Genomic DNA, 25,063 nt, shown 5'->3' with positions numbered 1-25,063 from the left:
CAAGCACAAGGCACTGGAGCCAGAGTGAGCGCCCCTGCATATCTGATGGCATGAGAAAGGAACAAGAGAGAGAGAGAGTGGACAAAGCTGGCAGTGCCACTGTCAGGTTGGGGCATTGGGTGTCACTCTCACAAAAATGTGCTGGTCTTTGTCAGTGCCTAGACTAATGGACGTTGGATTTAATTAGTAAGCGGGAGTTGAAGAAAAATAAAAGACAATCAGAGAAGAAATGTGAAAGTGGTTGTATACATAATAAGAACTTGCTGACAAACTATAAACGTAAAAATGTGGAGAGCTGAAGAAAGAAAGAACAAAACGACACAAAGAAAAAAGGTTTCATCCATTCTCACGTTGGCACTGGGTTCCCCTTGGCCTCGCATTCAATGATGATGTTATCTCTGGGGTCCACAATGTAGTCCTTTAGTGACTGCTTCACAATGGTGGGGGGCTGTTTCACTGTGGAGGGAGGGACAAAGAGACAGTCTTATCTCACCAGTGCTGTGGAAGAACAGTCACTCAATGTTATGCATACATATGCAAGCAACGCATTTCTTGCTACTGTCTGAGAACTGAACAAAAGGTTGCTCAATGTACTCTTAGCCTAACATTCAAAATATTGACACCATTACCACAGAGACAAAGTTTTGATTGAAATACAACATAAATCACTAATTCATCATTCTTTACATACGCTTCTGTGTTTCCACACAAAAACACAGGCTAATGACAATGCTATCTATCGAGGCTAGCATAAAGATTATACAGTAACCCTCAGCCTCAGTTATCCCTTTAAACAACTCATTAACACAAAAATTATTTACAATTGTGCACATTCAGCTTGGGAATTAGTAAGCAAAATAGATAAACAACATTAAAACGGAGTTCTAGCAAGCAGCTACTATGCTAATATCACACATGGTTTTATATATAAGCTAATACCTTTGCACCATTACTCTTAACCCATGATTTTCAAATACATTTTTCTTAAAATCAAAGTTTATAATTGTTTTTTTTTTTCACCTCACAGCTAATTGGTTTCATTCCTTGCTTTCAACTTACAAAATTTAAAATATTTGATATTTAAATCTTTCAAGAACAAATAAACAGTAAATACTTCCAAAACCAGGGCCCCTAAAAAAACACGGCCGGACATTGTTGTACTCTTTTGGAATCCACTAAATTGTAGCTATTAGCCTTTTTGTTCACTGCATTATACTCACTGAACTTGATACACGATTAGCCACAAGATTCCTGACTGCTCTACTCTACTTCAAGCTGGCTGAGAACCGTGGGTATTCTGGCACGGCTAACAAACCCCTGAAGTAATCCTTCCTCTCAAAGACGTGGCCTGCCAAAAAGACATGCTCATGGGCTTACATTAGAATATTAATCAGCTTTAATAAGTGATAGACTTTATAATTTCTCTGAAGTAGCACAGTGAACTTGTGAAAGCTCTCTCGAGATTGTGTCTTTTCCATGTTTTTTGTTTTGTGAACTGTATTTTTTGCTGTAATTGTAAAAAGAGATTGGGCAACGTCCAACAGCAACGCTCTGTTCTTGAGATTTCTAATGTGATAAGTTTTGTTGTAAGCCATGTTAAAACCAATCCACTCGTCTAATGAACAAGTTAATCCATGTTAATGAAGCACTTACGCTCTTGCTGGATCTTTGCTGTTAGTTCCAAGGAGGAGCGGATGGAGAGAAAAACAGATTAATTGTGGGAATAGTTAAAAGAGAGTGTGGATACATGTTAGATGTGGAATAATGACTATAGCTGTGACAGTAAACAAAACATTTACATTACATGGATAGTTCACCTCAAAATAAAAATTTGCTGTTAATGTATTCAACCTGAGCGTATCACAAGGAGCCAAGGGTATTTCATTTGTTTTGCCTGTACATTTTTGTGCCAGAGTGCCAGAGCCAGTAGCAGTAGAAGGTAGGGATAATAATATTAATAATTATTAATATTTCCTTACATTTATATAGCGCTTCTCTGGACTTTATAAAATTTTTGGGGGGAATCTCTTCCACCACCAGTGTGCAGCATCCACCTGGATGACGTAACAGCAGCCATATTGGGCCAGACTGCAAACCACACACCAGCAGATTGGTGGAGAGGAATGGTGATGGTTAGGAGGCCATGATGAACAGAGGCCAGTGGGCAAATTTGGCCAGGATGCCTGGGGTTAAACTCTATTTTGAAGGACATCCTAGGATTTTTAATGACCACAGAGAGTCAGGACCTGAGTTTAACATCTCATCCGAAAGACAGCGCTCTCTGAGCACAGTATAAATTCCCCATTATTATACTGGGGAGTTAGGACCCACTTAGACCGCAGGTTGAGCGCCCCACTGCTGGTCAAACTAACACCACTTCTGGCAGCAACCCAGCTTTCCCAGGTGGTCTCCCATCCAGGTACTGACCGGCCACAGCGCTGCTTAGCCTAAGTGGATGACCATGTGAAAGTTGCCGAGAGCAGAGATGTTAACAAACGACAGAGTCTCTAGCTGCCGATAGCCTGTGGGTGATTACATTTACAGCAATTTTTTATTTACTAGTGATTAAACTGTAATATTGTACATTAAAAAGGCTAATCAACTACTGCTACAAGACAAGACAAACATTTGTTTTAATCAATGAGTTACACTTTAGTACAAATATTATACACACAATGACTGTCTACATTCTTAAAAATGGAGGTTCATTATTGGCAACATTAGCATCAGTGGGTCCATGAAGAACCTTTAACATCTATAGACTCTTGAAAATAAATATTTACTGTAATCAGTAGTTCACTGTAGAACTTTTAACTTTCAAACTTTACAGACCACAAAAGGTTCTTCAAATTAAAAAAAAAAAAAAAACATTCTTTATAGGGCTGCACAATATATCGTTTCATTGATTCATTGATATCACAATATGATCATTCACAATAGTCAAATCGCGAGTATACGCAATGTTGAGTCTGGATTATTATTTTTATTTATTATTTTGCAACTGCTTTTTAAGGTTTGTGACTGTGTGAAGGTTTTAATTAGTAAATTAAATTAAATTATTAATTTAATAATGATTAATTTGATTGATTTGTCTATACATTCAAGACTATGCAGTATTATTTTACATTTGATCAGTCAATTACTGTATAGCTGAATACAGTTCGACTCCTTGGGAAAACAATTAAATGCTGTTTATTTAATTGGTATCGTTTTTCTTTATTAAATTGATCTATGCTTGTAGATTATATTTTATGCACTCATATACAGAATCATCCCAATCAATCTAAAATGATAAATTCTTTCTAAACAGTTATTCAACTCATCTAACGAAATCGTTTTCATATCACAATATATATGGCATAATAAATAAAATATCGCAATGCAAAATTTTTACAATATTGTGCAGCCCTATGTCTTTATTAAAACTAATTCACACTAAGCAAAAAAAAGTTCTTATCTATAAAGTCATTTTTAGAAGCAAAAATGGTGATTTTGTGGCAGGTTAGTTTTGAAACCAGATTTGAAATCTTTTTTTAAGACATGACATTTTTCATTCCATAAACGGAATTTAACAAGTGAAAAAAACATTTAGATTACTTAAAAGTTCTTCATGCTACAGAAAGAAAATGGTTATAAGAAATGTTTTCTGAATGGTTCTTTAAGTACCAAAAAATAGTTCTTATTTTTATATGAGAATGCTGAAAAAAAATAGTTTTTCCAGAACATATTTTTTTTAAAAGGCACCTCAACATAGTAACACCAAAAATAGCAACCAAACAAATAAACCTACCTGTTAATGGGCCGCCAGAGGAATGAAGCAGAAAGAAAAATGCAAATAGACAGAGACAGGATATTAATTTTAACACAATTGTGAAAAAAATCAAAGCATAATACCAAATATACATCACTGTCACATTAGCAAATCATAATCGGTGCATTTGTCTTCCCATATGGCAGCATGTTTAATCTTCGACTGTCTTTCTTTGTCAGTCTGTTAAAGTGACAGGCCCTGCAGGGGGGTTCGCTCATATTCCATAATAACCTCGATCAATGTGATGCATGTTCTCAGAAGAGTTGAGAAATGCTTTTTGCAAAAGTACTTTGCTAATTAAAGGGATATGACCTCCATCCTCGTGTTATAGCAGCAGAAAGCATCCATGTGTCAGTTATGTTTTTCATGGGATAGCGACAGGTGCATCTCTGGCTCCCTGCCATTCATCATCTGACATCAATCATAGCACATATGCAAGGTCACAGGGGGATGGAACGTCATGAGCAACATATGTGTCAGTGTGTGTGCCTGTGTGTGTGTGTGTGTGTGTGTGTGTGTGTGTGTGTGTGTGTGTTTATCTGTCGGTCAGCTGGGAGCCGATAATAACCCTCATCAATAGAAATCGCATTTAGGGAGAGCAAAAATTAGGAGTGAAGGATCATTAGGGAAGACAATGGAAAAATGCTAGAAGTGACATCTCAAGTTCAATTTATCTTTTAGATCAAGGGTCTTCTGCAGGGGGTCTGACAGTTGTTGCATGAATATCAGTCCACTAAGGACTACTAAAATCTGATATGCTCTAAATTTATTGGTCAAGCTTTTTTGTACAATGGAAGTGAATGGAGACTTAAATTTTCAGTTTGAGATTTTAGTAAAATCAAAGTTTTTCTACTTTTAATTTAATTAATTTTTTTAAGGAAACTGCACAAACGTATTATTCTTCAGCAGACATAAAATACACTATAGCGCATCGGTCTTATTAATTACTAATGAAGTTTATTTATAAACAAATTTTGAGAGGATCACAGGCTTATGATTGTTCTTAGCTTTTCCAGCATCAGTTAATGATCGATTATCCAATCAGATGATTCCTAATTCACTATAAATAACCAGAGTTTTCTTATCTCAATATCTTCGTCTTGAAGAACCCACCCCCCACCGAACCCTACTTTCCCTCCTTTTCAAACAGGTGACACGGCAGCCCAGTGATTAAACGACTAAACCAGATGACATTACTGTACAGAATTTCATTTGTTCATTCAGAGTTACATTCATGTTGTGCTGGCGTGGGTTTTCCTCGGGTTCTCTGGTTTTCTCCCACAGTCCAAATAACATGCACCCTAAATAAATTGAACACACAAAATTTATGCCATAAGCCCCTTTCACACAGTGATACCGGTAAATATCCGGAAAATTTCCGGAACGACTTTACCGGTATATTCAAAAAGCGCTGTTTACACAGGCGAGGGCGTTACGGAAATTTTCCGGAAAAAGACCATTCACACATCCATTCCAAAATACCGGTAAATTCTGACATCATTCACCACAAATGAGCTTTAAACGGCTGCGCCTGTATTTGTAAACATTTGACTAAATTACAAACTCTGTGGATGATCAATATTGTGAACAACTTTCTCAGGATCACTTTCGCATGTCGAGATGTTCATAATATGTGCGTGTGCAGGCGCTCACAGGCTGTTTCACAGGCACACGAACGTAAACAAACAACGGCTTATCATAAGCATCTCATCGATGATTATTTACACAGTTGGCATTAAGAAGAACATATAAACGTGATCTGACTAACTTCTAGCAGCTAAATGTGTCTGGAAAAATATTCAAAGGCTTTTATCCTCACAAACCGCGCGGACGTAAATGCGTCTGACTGTTGTGATTGGCTAAAGCAGACGTCTCACGTCAGCACGTTCTAGACGTGCATGCGCTTATTACGGCAATCTTCCTTCTGCATTCACACAGCGCAGCATTTCGGCAAATTGCCGGTAATGTTACAACTTCTCTTTCCGGAAAATAGCCAGAACGAATTTACCGGTATTTTCAAAAAGGACCTGTTCACACACACAACCTTTCCGGAAAGGTCTGTATGTGTGAAAGGGGCTATAGTCAAGCTCTCAGCGAGTACACCTCTCCTCAGTCATCCATATCCTTCACTTAGCTACAAATAAGCCAGGGGGAGTCATCGAGATCTACCTGAGCTCAAACATCCTCTCGCCCTGCAAACGGGAAGGAGCCCAGGGCTCAAGGATCTCATAAGCTCAGGGCTCTCTCCTGGGAGAGCATGCCAAAAAAGCTTTTTTATCAATCATCAGCTAAGTGTGAACTCTTGAATTGTTAAACATGGAGTCTGACTAGCATTAGTTTAAAGGAACATGACGGTATTTTTAAGTGAAGTTTCACAAACTAATTTCGAGAGGAGCACATGATATGATTGATCGCAGCAGGTCTCTCATCTGTAATCATTAGTAAGCCAATCAGATCAAACTCACTATAAATAGCCTGACTAGCAATTCTCCCTCATCATTGTTTTTTGAAGAATCGCCCCATCCACCCCATCTCCTCCTTTACCAAGGGAAGCTCTCGAGAACTTCCTGAACTCATACCCCCTCACTTGCTCATTGACAAAGCGAGAGCCCTGGGCTCAATTATGTACAAGCTCAGGTTTCTCTCCTGGGACATCATGCCAAACCTGCTTTTATTGTCAAGCAATATCTAAGTGTGAACTGTGGAAAACATATTTACTCAGCAATTATACAGCCAAGTAATACACAAAATGATGTGTAAAACTATTCTATTGTCATATAGGCTATGAAAATACAATTACTCTGTACTGAAAAATTATATTCATCATTCGTAAACTTAAAATCTGCAAGAATATATATTTGGAGCTCATGAAGTCTACCTGTACATTCACACCAAAGATGGCGAGAGCATCAAAGTTCGCTCTGGCGACACTGCTGTCTGCCTTCACAGCTCCGAAAACATAAAAACTCGCTACATTAATCTCGTATTTAAACAGGCTGTTGCAACAAATCAGTTACATTTCCCCATAAAAACATGTTTTCTAATGCGAAAATGTTGTTGATCAAATTTATCTAACTAAGGAAGATCAAGTTGTTGCATGTGGTGTGGCTTTGCTCCACTTATTCAATATGTGCCCATATTTCTGAAATATTTCGAAGCAGCAATACTGCTTTGTATTGTCATTATAGTTAGGATGGGATTACCGCTTTTTTAAAGAAAAAAAAACATTAATGCACATTAACTCACCAGTAACTTTTTTTAATGTTTGCCCACCGCAATAATCAAACCCTTGGGAACAACTGTGGTCAGAACCAAAGTTCACAGGACTGTGTTCTCTGGAATCCTCTCAAGAGGTGGACCTCTACATTTCGATTGGTTGCCGCAGAACGCAGAGTTTTATAACTCATTACCATAAATTTGACATGATTTTAACTCTCCTTGATAGCCACACCGGCGAACACCCGCTGAGCCGTTGCTTGATGCTTATCAATGCCGGCTCCCATTGAAAATGAATAACTTCAGGTTACATTGACACTCTCGCCGCTTTTGATGTGAACGCATAGTAAGTTTTGGTAGTTTGGCATTTTTTAAACGAATTAAAAATTTATTCAGATTGAGCAAAAAGTGGCAGAAAAGCCTCCTACATTGTTATTAAAACTGATATATAATTGATTATTTTAAAGAATATCAATAAATATACGTGTGGCTTGCGCGTGCATACTGGAAGTGATGCATTTTCCAGGGGAACCTAGTTGAAAACATCTTAACTTTTCAGAATGCCGCAAGCACACCGCGAGTCATGTGACAAGAACTGACCAATCTGCTTCATACTTTGTATTGACTATACACATTTCGGTAGACTACTAACCTCAGACAAAAACAGAACACCCAAACACTGCGATGCTTTTTTTCTCCATTAATAAAACTTGTATCAGAGCTACAACAATGTTTTGCTAGTTTGTCTTCCTCTGAGAAAACGGTTGATGGTCACCTAGCAATGGCAGCTGATAATAGGAGCATCTACATTTATGATGTATATTAAATAATCCTTCGAAAGGAATTTCACACTCACCAATTTTTGACTGAATAGAATATGCATATTTGGCATGCTGTCCGGGCAGAGGGCTCTGAGCTCGAAAAGACACCCTAACTCATGTTTTTCCCTTTATCAGGATAGAGAGAGATAGGGTCCGAGCGCAGTGTCTAGCCCAGCACCAGAATGCTCTCTCCAGATTTAAGTAGGTATCATGGTTAATAGTGTAGAGTTGGGGTGGTGGAGGGATGGTGAAATCAAGAGAAAACAGAGGTATGACATGTTTGACTATTTATAGGGGTTTGGTCTTGAGCTGATTGGATAAAAGAATGATTGTCAATGATAAATAAGCCTGACTGTGCTCCCGAAATTTGTTTATAAAACATCACTTAAAAAGTAGTTTCTATGTATTGTAATCACCATAAATGACTAAAATGGTATCATAAATTCAATTTTATCCTAAAAATAGATTTGTTGTCTCAATCCAAACAGGGGTCTTAAGTCTGAACATTTCAGATCCTTGCATGTGATGATCCGTGTAATATGGAGTACAACTGTATAAATAAAGACACAACCCAGTCACTAATAGTGCGATCAGATGCTTGTCATTTTCCCAGTCGCCCCTGCTGCTGAATACATTCAGAGAGGTCAAAAGGTCAGAGCATTATTATGAAGAGCTCAGAAAGACAGGATCAGTGCTCCAATCTCCTCCATCTACACAGATCAATAGAGATTCACACAGAGCCTGTAGTGAAAGCTGGAGACAGAGGAGGGGGGTTTGGAGGAGATGCAAGAAGTAGAAGAGAAAATGAGAAAAAGAGAAAAGCGAATGACGGAGCCATGGGAATAGAGGAGGAGAAGGAGGTGCTGACAGCCTCTGGTCAGACTGAATCTCGCTCTATTGTTGAAACTGGTGAGCCGAGCGCCGCTGGGGTTGTTTCGCTCTCTATGAGCTTTCAAATCATTTTTCATAAGAGGGAAAGCCAAACCTGGACTGCTATTATTAGAAGGAAAGTGAAAAAAAAATTAAATAAAACTGAGACGTAAAACAGATACGGTTTGACAACAGAAGGCGGGCTGGATTTATTGGTTTCTTTGTTTAAGATGCAGTGGATTTTTTTTCATTTAGATTTTAAAGGGAGATGCTGCAGACAAAAACACTCATTGTTCATGCACCTGTCGATGTTGAGATTTTGGACTTGTTTGCTTTTTATAAAGTCTTTTTTTTTGTCTAATGTAAAGAAAACATCTGAGAATACAATTTTAAGTGCTTTAGATTTTTGTCAAAAAAGTTTTTTTTCCTCCTGCACAGAGCCATAAATCTTAACTGTTGCATCACTTACATACACCAAAGTTCACCAAACCTCCTGGTTCTATTCATATTTGTTTCATTCATATCATAGGTTTTTACAGAAGTAAATTCTTTCATTCGGCTTCGTCAATTTATCTATCAGGGGTCGCCACAGTGGAATGAACCGGCAACTTATTCAGCATATGTTTTACACAGCGGATGCCCTTCCAGCTGCAACCCAGCATTGGGAAACACCCATACACAACTCATCCACAGACATACACTATGGCCAATTTAGTTTGTTCAGTTTACCTATACCGCATGTCTTTGGATTGGAACACCAGGAGGAAACCCACGTGAACTAGGAGAACATGCAAACTCCACACAGAAATGCCAACTGACCAGTCGGGGCTCGAACCAGCGATCTTCTTGCTGTAAGGCGACAGTGCTAACCACTGAGCCATGGTGTCGCCTTTCAGAAGTATTTGTTCATAGATAATTTGAATCATTATATACTACTTTAATTCTATTGTAAAGTATTGAGTGTTGAAAACAGATTAAAAACCAAAATTAAAGAACTTTTGACTCTAATATGTCAAATAACTGAAACAAGATTTTTGAACCAGACTCGATCCAATGTTTAGTTTTTCTGTGATAGAAATATAAGTGAACTGTCACATTAATTATATAATGACTTATTTGTGTTTATAATTATAACATTTGAGAATAGAATATCCCTTGCTATAATATTATTTTTTTCAATTCTTAATGTACGTCAAAAGAAGCAAATTGACTTGATGTCAAAACCATGACATCTATTTGACATCTGCCAATCGATGCTCTTTTGACCACTAAATATATATAATGAAAGAAAAGTTTGATTAAGCTACAAGTTTCAATTCACTGGATTTTGTATCCCTAAAATGACATCAAATTGACAACTAACATTGGTGTCAATTACAGAATCAATTACAGAACAGTCCTGTAATCGGTATTTGACATGTTTTTCATGTCAAAGTTAAATCATTTTGACATCACATCGATTAGCATTTTAATGTTTTTTCATGTTGTTTTGATATCAAGTTTCCCACTGGATAGTTGGAAACCGGATTTATTTTTAACAAACTAGTTTTTTTTTTCACTCATATTCAATTGCAGTGTCTTGCTTCTATGATATTGTAAATATTCTTGCTTGAGTTTTCCCACTGTTTAATAAAGCATACTCATACTCCCGTAAAAATGGATGGCACGTCTATTATTTAGAGCATAATGACAAAACAATAACTTCATTACAGCCACAAAGTGGTTTATAACCATCAAACATCAAAAACGCACATTAGTGCAGAGTATATAATTTATGCTGCGAGTTGAAGTGGCACGCTATGGAGGACTGAATATGCGTGCGAGTTTGTGTGTAACGGGGGATGGGATTGCATGTGAATCTCTGTACCATATGTGTATTGTAAAAATGTGTATTGTAAATTTTTCTTTCAACAACAATGTAACATATACAGTTGAAGTCTAAATTATTTGCCCCCTGTATATTTCCCGAATTTCTGTTTAACAAAAAAGAAGATTTTTTTCAACATATTTCTAAACAGTAGTTTTAATAACTCATTTCTAATAACTGATTTATTTTATCTTTGCCAAAATTAGATTTTACTATATATTTTTTTCAAGATACTAGTAATTGGCTTAAAGTCTAAATTAAAGGCTTAACTGGGTTAATTAGGTTAACTAGGCTAGTTAGAGTAATTTAGATAATTGTTGTGATAATTTCTTTGGTTTGACTCGGATATTAAAATGTACAGTATTAATATTAATATTGAGATTTTGGTCACTCCACTCTTATAAGGTGTGTATAGCTCCTTTTAAACAGGGCAACAGACAGATTTGACCATCAAAATAGTTAACAATAAAAAAAAAATGTAAAGGTGTTTATTATCAGGCCAAATCTGAAGGATAAGGTGATCGTCTGACCTTTAGAGTCTTTTACTGTATTATCAATACAAGGAAAACACAATTGTAATAGGCAAGTCATTGTATAAAGATTTGTTCTGTAGACAATTGAAAAAAATACTGCTTAAAGAGGCTAATAATATATACATATATATATATATATATATATATATATATATATATATATATATATATATATATATATATATATATGTTGTTATTATATATATTGTATACAGTATACAGTCATTTAATATATAATGAAATAGTTCTTGTTGAAAATATTCTTGATGTTTTTTATATTAAAATATTATTACACTAAATGACATTTGAGTGGGTGTCTTCAGTAAATTATATTCTGAGTTATGATATAAATGATGACTTACGGTCCAGAGGGACTTCAATAGCAGCCGCCTCCTCTGACAGCAGTGAGATTATTGACAACACTGCGAGTGCCGCCCACCGCCTCTGTGTCCACATCTCTCTCCTACGATTGGCTGACTCCACCCGTCCAGCTCCCTAGTGGCTCACTTGCACAGTTTCAGTTGTGTTAGATGACCTGTGAAAAGGAGAAAAAGCTTATTACACACCCTCACTGAATATTTTGACATTACTGTGACATTTAGATTATGCGACTGGACCAAAAAAAGAACTCCTCATAGAAGCCCATTTATTCGAGTTTTCTGTGGGAGACTCTGAGATGCTTTCTATGCTAAGATTCATTAGGAATATTTGTGATGCTTTTTACTATGTACTATGTATTATATTGTACTGTAAGGAAGGTCATAATGCCATCAGTAGTAAATAATTTGGGTCACTAAGAATGAACTACAGACTGTAGAAAGGAAAATGACATGTACATGTAGGTAAATTACAGCAAAATGTTTTGTTTCTAGAATAATGTTGTACTGTAGAGTATATAATGGAAGCTATAAGTGAAATATCACCTATATTCAAGTTAGGGTTGGGTCGTTAGACGATGTCATCGCTGATAAACATCACGATGCTGAGCCGGCATCGCGATCCTCCGCCCAGCCTCTATCGCAGCAGCAACCCGCTCACGAAAAATACACACTTAGACCCCGTTTACACTAATATGTCTTATTTAAAAATGCCATTTTAGAATGCAAATGATTCACGCCCTCCGTTCACACTATTTCGCTGAAAACACACATCACGTGACCACACAAACTGTTTGTCAAGGATTTACCACTGGATTGCGTCTTACTACAGTTGTTGAAAGTTAAATTTAATGAATCTTTTCTTAATCTAACGAATCTTTGGTCTTTTGAATCTATCAGGTAACATATCACAGCGTCAGTACACTGCTTCAATGTTTTGCTTTCACGCTTGTACTAAGTAATTTTATCATAAACCTCAGATACTGTTAGGTGGTTCCTGTTGGTTGTGCACCTTTTTTACTAACCAGTTTGTCAACGCCATTATAACGACACAGATCACTCTGCCTGTTCATGCCAGAGTCATGCGGATAAAAGTGATTGGCAGGTAGTAATTTGTGTGTAACTTATCTTTATTTATTTATGATTTGGTTATGGATAAAACAAAGACCATGCGGATCAGGTAGTAGGCTACAGTAGGCTACTAATAATTAATTAGTTATGAATTCATGAATTATTTATAAATAATTAATTCACCGCCGCTTATGATGCCAAAGTCCATTGCGATGTTTCATATTTGACATCGTACAATGCTAAATTGGTCGACATCGTCCAATCCTAATTCAAGTATCATTATGATATTTTTTTGACTTTGCTTACATTTCCTGCACTGTGGATGTAATCAGCAGCTTAGATGAATATAGTAAATAGAAGATATCAAACATGAAACTCACTTTACCAAGTTAAACTTTAAAAATTTGACAGATTCTTTCATATAACAGCTCAGTTGACTGGAATGAACATCTGCAAAATGTCCCTGTAGCATACATTATGTTGCATATAAATAATGTACGTTTAGGCATATTTGGATATTGTAGTTTTTAAATTTAAATATTAAAATTTCATTTATTAACCTTAATAGGGTCAAATTTGACCAATTTACAATTTAAAACACTTTTAAATATTGTGTTTTACATCTGATTGCATTAAGGCTTAATAATATTCTCCACACTATGCATCTGAACAAATAAAAGTGATGATCACCTCTTTTATTGAATTTTGAGTGGTTTTGAACCTGTGGGGTTTAAAAGTGACCACCATAGAAAATGAATGGGACTATATTCATCCATCAGAGAGAAAACATACTGTACACCCCCCCTACTCACTCACCATTATTTTATAACTCACTGTTATTTTATGTCTAATTCTATTAATTCACGTTAAACACTACTTTGAGACATTGTTCACAGCTAAAAAATGTTGAATAAAAATTTGGTTTTGAAAAAACACACAGGTGAATTTTGACTGGAAACACTAAAGTAAGGGGAGGGAACTGAACAAGACAGGAGAGTTAGGGGTGTAGTAATTTATCGCTTTCAACATTTATTGGGTAATGTTGGATTCATCTAAAGTTATAGGCATATCTGCAATAACATGAAAAAGGCCAATATTGATGATTAATAATAACAACCCAACATTTTTTTCTCAGAGCAAAATCATTAAATACTTGCAAAAAGAAATACAAATATCAGACATGCATCAGAAAAGCAACTAATGTGCACTGTTTTGATTAGTTACAGCTAAAACATCTTAGACAATAAAACGACACTTTAGTGAGTATTTTTCTGGAGAAGCTATTTTTTTTTATTACAAAGCAGCTACAGCACTGGCTTTATTTGTTCAGTTTGTTAAACAACTATCTTCTATTATATGTCAAATAAAAGTTAATGCTGTTAAAAGCAATACTGAATAGCAAAAATCAGCTTTGAATATTCACTCCTAAATTATGCCTCCTCTACCTTGTACTGTATTGTACTGTACAATATCGGTAACTGTGTTGATCAAATGTTTTTTTTTTTGTTGATACTGTATATCTTCAGTTAAACAAAGAGAAAACTAAAATCATTGTGTTTGGGAAGAGAGATGAGGTTCTCAAGGTGAACACGTACCTTGGCTCTAAGGGTCAAACAACAAAAAATAAGGTCAAGAATCTTGGTGTGATTCTGGAGTCAGATCTGAGTTTCAGTAGCCATGTCAAAGCAGTAACTAAATCAGCATACTACCATTTTAAAAAACATTGCAAGAATTAGATTCTTTGTTCCCAGTGAAGACTTAGAGAAACTTGTTCATGCTTTTATCAGCAGCAGGGTGGATTACTGTAATGGACTCCTCGCTAGCCTTTATAAAAAGACAGTCAGACAGTTGCACCTGACTTCATGCCTTTACACTGGCTCCCAGTTACATTCAGAATAGATTTTAATACATTACTACTTGTCTATAAATAACTAAATGGATCACTCAGATCTTTAGGATCATATAAACCAGAAATTCCAGGGGTTCAGTCAAAGCAGGGTGAATCCGCCTTCAGCTACTGCACCCCATGCAGCTAGAATCAGCTTCCAGAAATGATCAGATGTGCGCCAACATGAGGCACATTCAAATCAAGACTGAAACACATCTGTTTAGCTGTGCCTTTACCAAATGAGTACTGTGATATGTCCAACAGATCTGACTATCATGTCTTTTTTTTCATTTACATTATTTTATAACACATTTAAACATTTTTATTTGTTTTTATATTGTTAGTTTTTCCTTTTTTTATAATTCTCTCTTTTATTTCTGTCTACCTAAAGCACTTTGAAATACCACTGTAGATGAAAGGTGCAATATAAATAAACTTGCCTTGCAAAAAAATCTATTGGTGCATTCCTAGTATTTATATTGCGGTCCAAAAACTCTGATTACACTAATAAAAATACTTTACTGGCATTAATGGTTTCCTAACCTTTAACATGCATAGCTTTTCAACCCACAAACGGTTCTCTACAGTGCAAAGGGGTTCCTCAGATTAATAAAATGATCTTCAAACACAAAAAAATGGTTGTTTGAAGGAAACAAGCAAACAAACAAACAAACAAGGTTATTATATGGCATCAATGTGATAAGCCTTTTTGGTTTTTAATAGTAACTTTATTTTTAAGAGTGTGGGCCAGTTTTACCAGTATATCTGAATTATTATTTTTTTCACAGTTGCACCGGGCAATTTTCAATCTCAAATGCCCTGCGAGTGTAATCTATGTTTTTAATGTGTTCACGAATACTGCAGGCGTGGGCTTGGAGTGTGTGGAGGTTTTCAGCTGGCCTACATTTACAGTTGACACTAGCATTTCCCCGGAGCCAATGGCCTTCTTACAGATGAATGCGGCATCAGCGCATCACCACACCTACACAACACCATACAAACCTCCACAGCAGGAAAAAATAAATAAATAAAACACCTATGACAGGGTGCACCGAACCCTAAGATGGAGGACGGGGCTGATATACAAACCACTGAGGTTTGATAGTCACTTTTGATAGAAGTCTTCTGACTTTAGCTATATGCTCTGGCAGCTCTGTGTATCTGCACTGGTACATCTGGTAAATCCTTCAGAAAACTGACAGTCTCCACAGACTTTCTCACTGGGAACATTTCAGAAATCACATGGACATCAGAAATAAGACAACAATATGATTACGTTTACATTATGTAGCTGTTTTTAGAATGTTACCTTTTACATGTTATAGTGCATAGATTGATCAACAGCACACAATATAACATACCCACGTAACGCCATACAAAGTTTCCTCTAAAATGTAGCATATCAATGTATACAGATTGTCTTTGTTACGGTATCATTTTGGATGCTTAATGTTTGTTTAATTTGTACAAAAACATTAAGGGTAGGAAATCATTTGTCATGCTACTGTACTGTATATGTGCAAAAAGATTATAGCGGATGCTCTTTTGTTTGCTGCCGCATGTGAATCCTGTCTCAAAATGGGGAAAAATTTCGAACACTACAGTAATAGTGTGATTATGCTGTGTACATGTCTATTCTGCACTTGTATTATAAAGTATCGGTTATACTCTACATGTCTTAAAGGTATAGTTCACCCAAAAATAAAAATTACCACATCATTTACTAACCCGCATATGGTTTTATGGGTTAATGAGTTTGTTTCTTCTGCTAAACGCAAAAGAAAATATTTTTCACTTCCACAGTAAGAAAAAGAATACAATGGAAGACCATGGATCCCAGCAAACAGCATCTTTCAAAATATCTACTTTGGTATTTAGCAGTAAATAAAAACTCAAATACACTCAGTTCTGTTGACATTACATAGTTTAATACATTGTTGTATCTTAAAATTTCTAAATTGCTGATTAGTGATTAGATTAAAACTTTTAAGTTGTCAGAATAATTGTATTAAGTTTTCACAACAGGAAAATATTGCTAATTACATCAACTAAAAATTTGGCTAATTTTAACGTAAATATGTCTTTCAGTTAGACTGAAACACTATTCAACTTGTAGCAACCTTGACTGATTGGCACAATGGACATTTTAGTGTGAGATATCTGATATTTATTTAATTTCCAAATCAACTTTCTCCATTCCACTAGAATGTTAATCACTCCTGGTAATGTAAATACAGTTGATGATAGCAGTGTTTAAAAAAAGTTTTTTTTTTTTTTTTTTTTAACTTTACAAGAATATACAAGAATTTGAGGAAGACCTTGAAAGGCAAGTGATCACAATTTCCATCATTGGTAATCAGTCTACTTTAGAATTGAACCACAAGATGGAAACCATCATAGATAAGGACATCAGAATCCTAAATGGAATGGATATCTCAAGGTGCTGTGCTCTGCTGATGGGCATAATATATTCTTTGAATCTAAGCTACCTCAAGGAACCTAAATATACTGTGAAGTTTTTCGACTTGATGGACTGAAGCCCAGTGCAAAAGTAATGCGTCTCAAGAACATTCATTTCTGAAGTCTCTACTTATTTCAGAGTAGATTTTGCTCTTCATGTTGCACTTTGTTATTTTGTATTTTTAAGTCCACACACTGATGCTTTTTGTTAATTAATTTTTTATACTGTTTAAATGGGACAGTACACATTTTTGTTTAGTAAAATACTGAAAAACTGTGGTTTGAAATAAATAAAACATTAACAAAAATGTTGCTGAATGTATTTCTTACAAGCAACTAAATAAATAATACATTTGAAAACATACAAAAAATTCAACAATTTCAGCTACTTTATTTATTTGAGGTTCTAAACTTAAAAACTAGCGTGTATAATTATGGTAATTAAGTACATAACACTGAATTTATTTTATATTTGAATAAAAAACTTTTTGAAACAACTTAACTTTTTGAGAACTCAACTTAAAAATGGAGTTTATGCTATGTAATAATGCCTCTGATTAAAGAGGAGAAGGTAATTTGGCTAACATAATAAAGTTTGTTGTATGAACCTCAATTTGTTAGATGTTGTCATAACTTGAATATATTGATGCAAACTGTTGCGTTACTTTTTTTTTTTGTCTAAACAATATATTTTAGAGTAAAGGTTTTGAAAGTGTGTAAATAATCTCAGAATAAAATTTTGGGAGTGGACTATCCCTTTGATTTGTGTTTATGGTGAGTATGACTTTAGTTGGATTAAGGTTAAAATTCATGTTTACACGTGTTAAATTGTGTTAATTATAATGTTTAATATATTTGACCATAGAGGTCTGTAACAAACCCTTGCCTCTAGATACCATCAACTTGGACTACTTGATCTTATACCATTATGTAAATGAGAAGATATGGTGTTGTAATTCACATGCCTAGGGTGATCTGGATAGCAAGCACCCTTTATCATATGCAAAATGCAATTCCAGGAACATGATCGGTGGCTGGAGGTTGGCATATATTTCACTGCTTTCTCTTTCCTCTCCACTGAACACAATGAGTCTGGAACGATGATGTTTTCCAGCATTCTGCACTTGTGGTTTGTAGTCTGATTAACTAAATATTACAAACTGTATGTTCTCTGTCAGTTCAAAGTGCGAAATGAACTAAACAGATGGAAAACTGAGAGCTGGATAGAGTGCAGACTTTTTTCTACACACATTGATGTGATCATTATTAAATAGCCACACACACGCCATCTGCTGCAGGAGAACCTCATCAGTCCCAAGGGGGAAACAACACATGCCTTCATGTCATTCAGTCAAGGGCTAAAACTATTCTAACACTGTAAGGGTGTCTTCACACTTGGCAGGTTTGCTTCCATCAAAACGAACTCTGGTGCAACTGCTCTGTTAGTGCGCTTCATTTGGAAAAAAAAAAGTGAAAAATGAATGCTGTCTTCCAAACAAAAGACCACTGAAAAGACGAGTTTAAGTCCACAGTCCAGACTCTGGTGTGGGTTAGATAAAATTTAAAAGCAAAATTGACTAAAATCCAACAAAAACAACAGCATGTCACAATATGTAATTATTATAAAGACAGAATGCTCAAGCAGACCATTATCTTAATGCACTGGTGCCCATTAAAACAATAATTAAATTTGGGATGCAAAATTTGGTCAAATGACAGAAAACAACCATTTTTGTAGCATGTAGATCCCTTCAGAGCAGCTTGTTTTACCGTTTACTACACTAAATAACACTAATAATACAAGAAAACACTAATTTATCTACTCAGGCACATTGAAAAATGCCTCCACTGACATTTTTGTAAAAGTTCAAAACCCAAAGATATATTTAATAGCAGTTTTTGATGTAAATTAACATTAATGGCCGATTTCCACTAAGTGGTATGGTACGGTATGGTACAGTACGGTTCGGTGCGCTTTCATGGCCATTTCCACTGTCAAAAGGTACCTAAAAGCGAACCGTACTATACCACTTTTTGGGTACCCTTTGCATAGGGTACCTAACACAACAAAAGGGGCAACTGAATGCTATTAGTTTAGAGAAACACATCACACGCTGGTGCAACACAGCCGAGACATTGTACCATAATAATAAATACATATATTAATGAGTCATGGGTGACCTGAGCTCAAACAAACCTGTGCCTCATAGTTGTTTACAAGGCCGTCTAATGCCTATTTCACTTTCTCGAGAGAGCTCACGAGCACGTATATATTTGAAATAACAAAGTTTTCGAGTTCATGATAATAACATGCATGTGATTATTGAAATGCTTCTGACATCCAACCCCTTCAGAAACGGACAAACGTGAGAGTGAAGCGCGAAAAGACAAAAGAGGAGCCGGAAAAAACGAAGGAGGCAACAATGTGTTAGGTTGTTTCAGTAACCTAACACATGAACAAACTGCCATGTTTAATTATTATCATCACCTTTTGGACTATTATGAGCTTGGAATTACGGAATTACTTTCTAACAAGAGGTTTCATGTGCTGGTGAAGATCATAGATGCAGATGAGAGGTTTGTTCTGACTGTAGGTTAAATGTTGCGTATTGTTTTTGAACCCAAATAAGGACTAAATGTATGCTGTGTGTAGTTTTTCTGTAATTGGTAACATATCGGAGACTGTAAGGGGCTGTATGCGTCTGTATATGTTGCATTTATTTATTTTATATAATTGCAGACGTTACAGTAGGCTATTTCGCATTGGTCTGCAATTATAATTAAATCATATTCAGAGAAAGATTAGTAATAAACAAGTATTTGTGTATAAAGCATCTGTTTTGTTAGAAGTGAACGCCCCTGTACTTTGACATTTCCACGAGCAAGAATGACATTGATGTCGAGAATGACGTCGAAATTTTCTGTCATACACCATGCCCACTTTTGGCAGTGGAAACGCAAGCTTGATGTAGGTGACCCGTAACATACCATAAAAGGCTGTAAAACGCCATCAACATTTATTCCTTTTATCACAGATGATTACTGAGCAGAATATCAGTTAAAGCTTATTTGTGCACAGCCCCATCAACCTCAAAACTCTTTCATCAAAATGAATAATTTATACAGTATCTCCAATCTCTATGGCTTTTTAAACAGTAAACTTGCTTGGCTGACCAAGTGCTGAAAAATGTTTTTAAGCCATGTAAAAACAAGGTAAAATGCAATGGTTGCTTCAGCAAATCCATTTTTTTGTGCTTCCTTAAACACTATTTGTTGGTTGTATGTTGTTTTCAAACATGATAAAGCATTGGCCTTTTAGCACCTGTCGTTATACCATTTGGTTTCCTAAATGCCACAACACAAGGATCACCATAATAAAGGCTGATGCATACGTTCGAGTACTTAATGGAAACTAGTATCTATAGCTAAGTAGCATGTAATAGGCACTAGTATGTTCACTAGATTAAATGCCTTGTTATACGTACAGTACATTTATGTGAAGAGGCAAAGTTGGAGAGTAGTACAAAATACAAGAGAGATGTTGTGATCTCAAAAACGTCCTTCATCCTGACCATCAAACCCGTCATAACAGAGTCCAGGTGGTTAGAAACAGAGACAGTCTGAGGCCCGGAGAGAAGATGGGCTTACGCCAACACCAATCTGCCAGAGAGGTCATCGTCAGCCCAGGGACACCGGCATCCTTTCATTTCTCACTCGAACTCTTTCATAGAGCCAGAATCTCTTTAAGCTGCTGGGACTCCCATAAGCAAAATTACATTAGAAACATTCTAAGTCTTTCACCGCTTTGGTCTCAAAATAAATTGATGACACAATTTGTATGTCTGATACATATGCTTACAAACACACATTTACATAGCACACATGCCTTCAAGATTAAACTCCTGCAGGATTTCGTTGGCAAGCTAAGAATATTCCAATATGTTGAATGTCAGTACTTGGCTTATGGCGGTATCACATTTTCTTGTTGCGATTAATTGCTGGAGCTTTCATCACATTTTATGGTATTACCACAATATTGTAATAAATACTGCAAAAAAGAGTTAATTTAACAGGTACACTCATTTTTTTCTGCTTGTTCAAACTACTTTAAAATGAGCTGAAACAACACAATTATTGAGATTTGTTTGGGACAACTGTTTTATGTTTAATCCACTTACATTTGCTAAGTTAACTTAAATAGTTTGTGTTGGGACAACTGGAATTATTTGTGTGGAGCCCTGCATTTTTCACAGTCTATATTAGTGTATTGCTTTATTAAATTTGTATGTGCAAAAGGCGCATACTCAATTTAATTGCAAAAGAATGCTAAACTACTATATATACACTTTAGAATAAGTGAACTACTAACTACTTACAATAAGTGACTAACTAATTTCGAGAGGAGCATGTAACATGATTGATCGTGTTGATTAGTAAGCCAATCAGAATAATCCAAACTCACTATAAGTAGCCTCTCTAAACTACTTCCTTATCTTTGTTTTCCGAAGAAACCCCCCATCCACCCCATCTCCACCTTTCCTCCTTTACCAGGGGGTGCTCCCGAGAACTACCTGATATTGTACTCCCCTTACATGCTCATTGACCAGGTGTGAGATAGTACAGGATTCTGATACAGCAACATGAAGTAGATGCTCTACAAAAGTTGCATGTAAGGGAGGAAACACGTCAAACAATAAAACATTAGAGGACACAGGGAATCAACTTAAAGGCAGAGGACGCACTGTCTTTGATAGCTTGCAACATCATCTTGCACTTACACTTAGTACGTTTACATGGACACCAAATACTCCGGTTTTAATATGATTAAGATGACACTCTAATCAAAAGTTCACCATGTAAACAGCGATTTGATTACCTTAAAGGACCACATAAACAGTGTGTAATAACTCCAAACAAAATACAAGAAAGATGTAGTGATGTCTCACTATATTTTTTTGAGGAAATAACCCCAAATGATACCCAACCCTAGTTATAAGGCAGTATTAGTTATTAGGCAAGATTAAATCAAAATGTAGACACAGAAAAGACTAAGAAATTAAATCTATGTCATGCATGTTCATCATCACAATATAATAAATTATTGAATAGGCATATGTCCAGTCAGTAAAGTAAATAATCTAAATTATGGCGAAAAAAGTTTCAGTTGATTCTAATGGAGGTTTAGATATATCTGATGAAGTGCTCAGTGAGTTGTAGTATATTGAGATTATAGAAAAGCATGTGGGCTAATAGCATGTGTCAAAGCCTCCTTCTGTGAACCCCAGCAATCTGAAGGGAGGATTCATGGCACACATCCTAGACGGGGTGGCACAGGGTTCACTTACAGCCTAAAGCCAGACAAGACATGCTTTAGTCACTCAATGAGTGGATGACCAACATTCATTCACTGTGTATAATTCAACAACTCAGTCAAGCTAGATGAGAATATAAATAGCGTTAAAGAGTAAATGAAATGATTAACTAGTGGTTCTGTTGGACTATTGTTGACTTCCACAAATGGTGTACTAAAGACGTTTATTGGCCTCTTTCACACCTGGATTTAAGATGCATTTCAGTCAATCTAGTCACACAAAAAAGCAATGCTAAATATGGCATGGTGCAAAACATTTTGAGATTGTCCACTTCAGTTCGCTTCAGTAATTTAAAACGTGATTGTTATGATATTCATGCAATAGTACACATTTGAATGCACGGTACACTCACCTATGTGACAAAACCTGTTGGAATGGTCTTGACAAAATGCTAACACGAGATGTCTGAGCAAAATGAAAACAAATAAATAGCAATGTGGCTTGGCTGATCCTTTGTTGGATAAATTAATTGATGCATTGAATACCCAGACAGATATGCCCTCTATGACAAAATGATCAAACGTCAGTAAATGAGCTTCACATTGTGCTACTATCACAGAAAAACAAAAAAGCCTCCAAGACCATCTCATTTACTGTTCCTTGGTGGTTACTAGCACTTCACATGATTATTTTGATATTTATGATAAATCCCTTATCCCTCATTTTTAAGTTACTAATGTTGTTACTGTCGACCACTGTCAAAATAAACATATTAAAAACTAAAACTAAACTGAAATTATAATAATATAGAAGGTGAAAAAAATCAGAAGTTTACCTCAGTGGCTCATTGAATAATAAAAACGACAAAAGCACATCCAAATTTCGAAAATCTATTTAAAATAATACATAATCCAAATAAGAAACCATTTAAAATTAAATTAAAACTAAATATAAATATTTTAAAAATTGAATTCCACCCTAAAAATTTGATTACTTTAAATAATTGTGTAAGTACACAATACGCAGTACGTAATGCATAGTATACAGTATGCAAAACTACACACAAGTCATTAGTTGTGGAACTGAAGAAAGAACTGCTATCAAGGCTATTTTATTCACTTAAACATCAGATAAAAAAACATCAGATGAAGTGATTTTTTTAAATACAGAAGATGCCAATGTATTTACGACAAGTTTGTCATGCTAGCATTAATATTATTACCTTTTTGAAAAATAGTAATGTCTACAATGGACATGATTTTTGTCGTGGCACGAACATAAAAGCTTGAGGAAAACATTTTGTTCAATTTTCACTGAACCAGAGAAAAAAGGATGAGGATAATGGCATGGTATCTCCCTGTTAAACTAACATTCGAACGACTTTAGATGTACTATTTATGTCCCCTTCAAAAACAGCTCTTGAAAATGTTGTTTTTTTGCACCCTCAACTGTTGGACAAAAATGACATCCCTGCAAAAACACTAAAAATCTGTGGTATTTCTTTTAAGTATCCAAGACAAAGGCCACTAAATAATTAAGAAAAGAAATGAGTCAAAATGAAGTCTATGGAATATTTATGAGTCTAAATGTTCCTGCCATTATCGGTTCATTTTGGACCCTGCATTTACACTTCAGAAAAAGCTTCCTCAAATCACATCTAGACCCTGTTAAATCCAGCCCTTAGTTAAATTATTTTCAATTTAGACCTCACATTGAATTATGTTAACACCAGCTCATCAACTGCTTTCTGGATTCATTAATGTTATATAATTAAACATTTTTTTCCACGGATGTCTAGATGCATCCATGTTTCATGTTAGCATGCTTTCAAGTTAATATCCTTTCCTCAACAACCACAGAAAAAGAAAAGAAAAATACTATAGAAAAAAACATGCTTTTACCCAAATGGCTTTCTGAGGTGAGATGGGCTTCAGTGTAGAACTGAAACAGCGATTAAAAACATAATAGCCCTGAAACCCACTTGAGCTCCATCAGAGCAGGCGAGTGCTGGACTCTTGACTCAGAAATGCTGACAGTTATCACAGCTCATTAATGCAGGAAGGCAACAGTGAAACCACACTCAGTGACAAAAGACACACATCTGGTAATATAGTTGCACTTCATCCAAGATTTTCATTGTCTGCAAAATATAATAAAAAAATCTAATCAAATTGAAAATATACGTACATGAAGATTGCCAGTTATACATTGCCGATCATGCGGGTCGACTTTTTGGTAGGTTTTCAGTTAATCAAATTTATCTTTTTATTTAAATGACATCAAATTTATTAATCAGATGTATTTAGGTGTTTAAGGTATTTAAGAGATATTTAATGTATCCTGACATACAGTAACCTCTGATTATTTCACACTATTCATGCTATGCATCTAATTTTACTTTACTTTTAGGCTATATGTAACTACAAACACCTGTTTTACAAGAAAAATGTCTCATTCCACTTCCATCGCTGCTCTAGATCTGTTGGTTTCAGATTGCTGAATGATTCTTGCAAAGACTGATTGGTGCGATTATGCATGAACCCCTACATTCTATTATTTTATCTATTAGTACTATTATTTAAGATACAGATCAGGGGAAACTATTTCTCAGTATTAAAGGGCTGACCCCCTCATACATCTTGTTCTGATGTCCTTCAGGAGGGATCAAGCGTTAATTAGGGGGGTCAATCTCCACCAAAGCCCCCTATAATTCGCACCCTGCGTACATGTGGTAGTTTTTGTACTGTACGTAAGCTAACCGTAAACAGCAAATCAATTATTAATCACAGTTTTAGACAACTTGCTGTTCTGAATCCAAATACATATAATATCAGTTC

The 25,063-nt window shown here is 35.7% G+C and overlaps 1 protein-coding gene across 51 annotated transcripts in view; it reads right to left on the bottom strand.

Annotated features, from left to right (window-relative positions):
- The window catches only part of nfasca (neurofascin homolog (chicken) a), a 171,735-nt gene that overhangs the window by 62,619 nt on the left and 84,053 nt on the right, over positions 1-25,063 (bottom strand). For 33 of the 51 annotated variants that reach the window (XM_068224077.2, XM_073915393.1, XM_068224084.2 and 30 more), the window contains 3 exons: positions 11,481-11,653; positions 1,654-1,671; positions 351-456 (listed from right to left, as the gene is read on the bottom strand). In XM_068224077.2, the coding sequence (XP_068080178.2) occupies positions 351-456; positions 1,654-1,671; positions 11,481-11,574 (218 nt within the window). In that variant the 5' untranslated portion in view covers positions 11,575-11,653. 51 annotated transcript variants of the gene reach the window in all.

The sequence above is a fragment of the Danio rerio genome, chromosome 11, assembly GCF_049306965.1.
Source record: "Danio rerio strain Tuebingen ecotype United States chromosome 11, GRCz12tu, whole genome shotgun sequence".
Taxonomy (NCBI): Eukaryota; Metazoa; Chordata; class Actinopteri; order Cypriniformes; family Danionidae; genus Danio; species Danio rerio.
The sequence above is the reverse complement of the archived record's forward strand: the minus strand, read 5'-3'. Positions and strand labels throughout refer to the sequence as shown.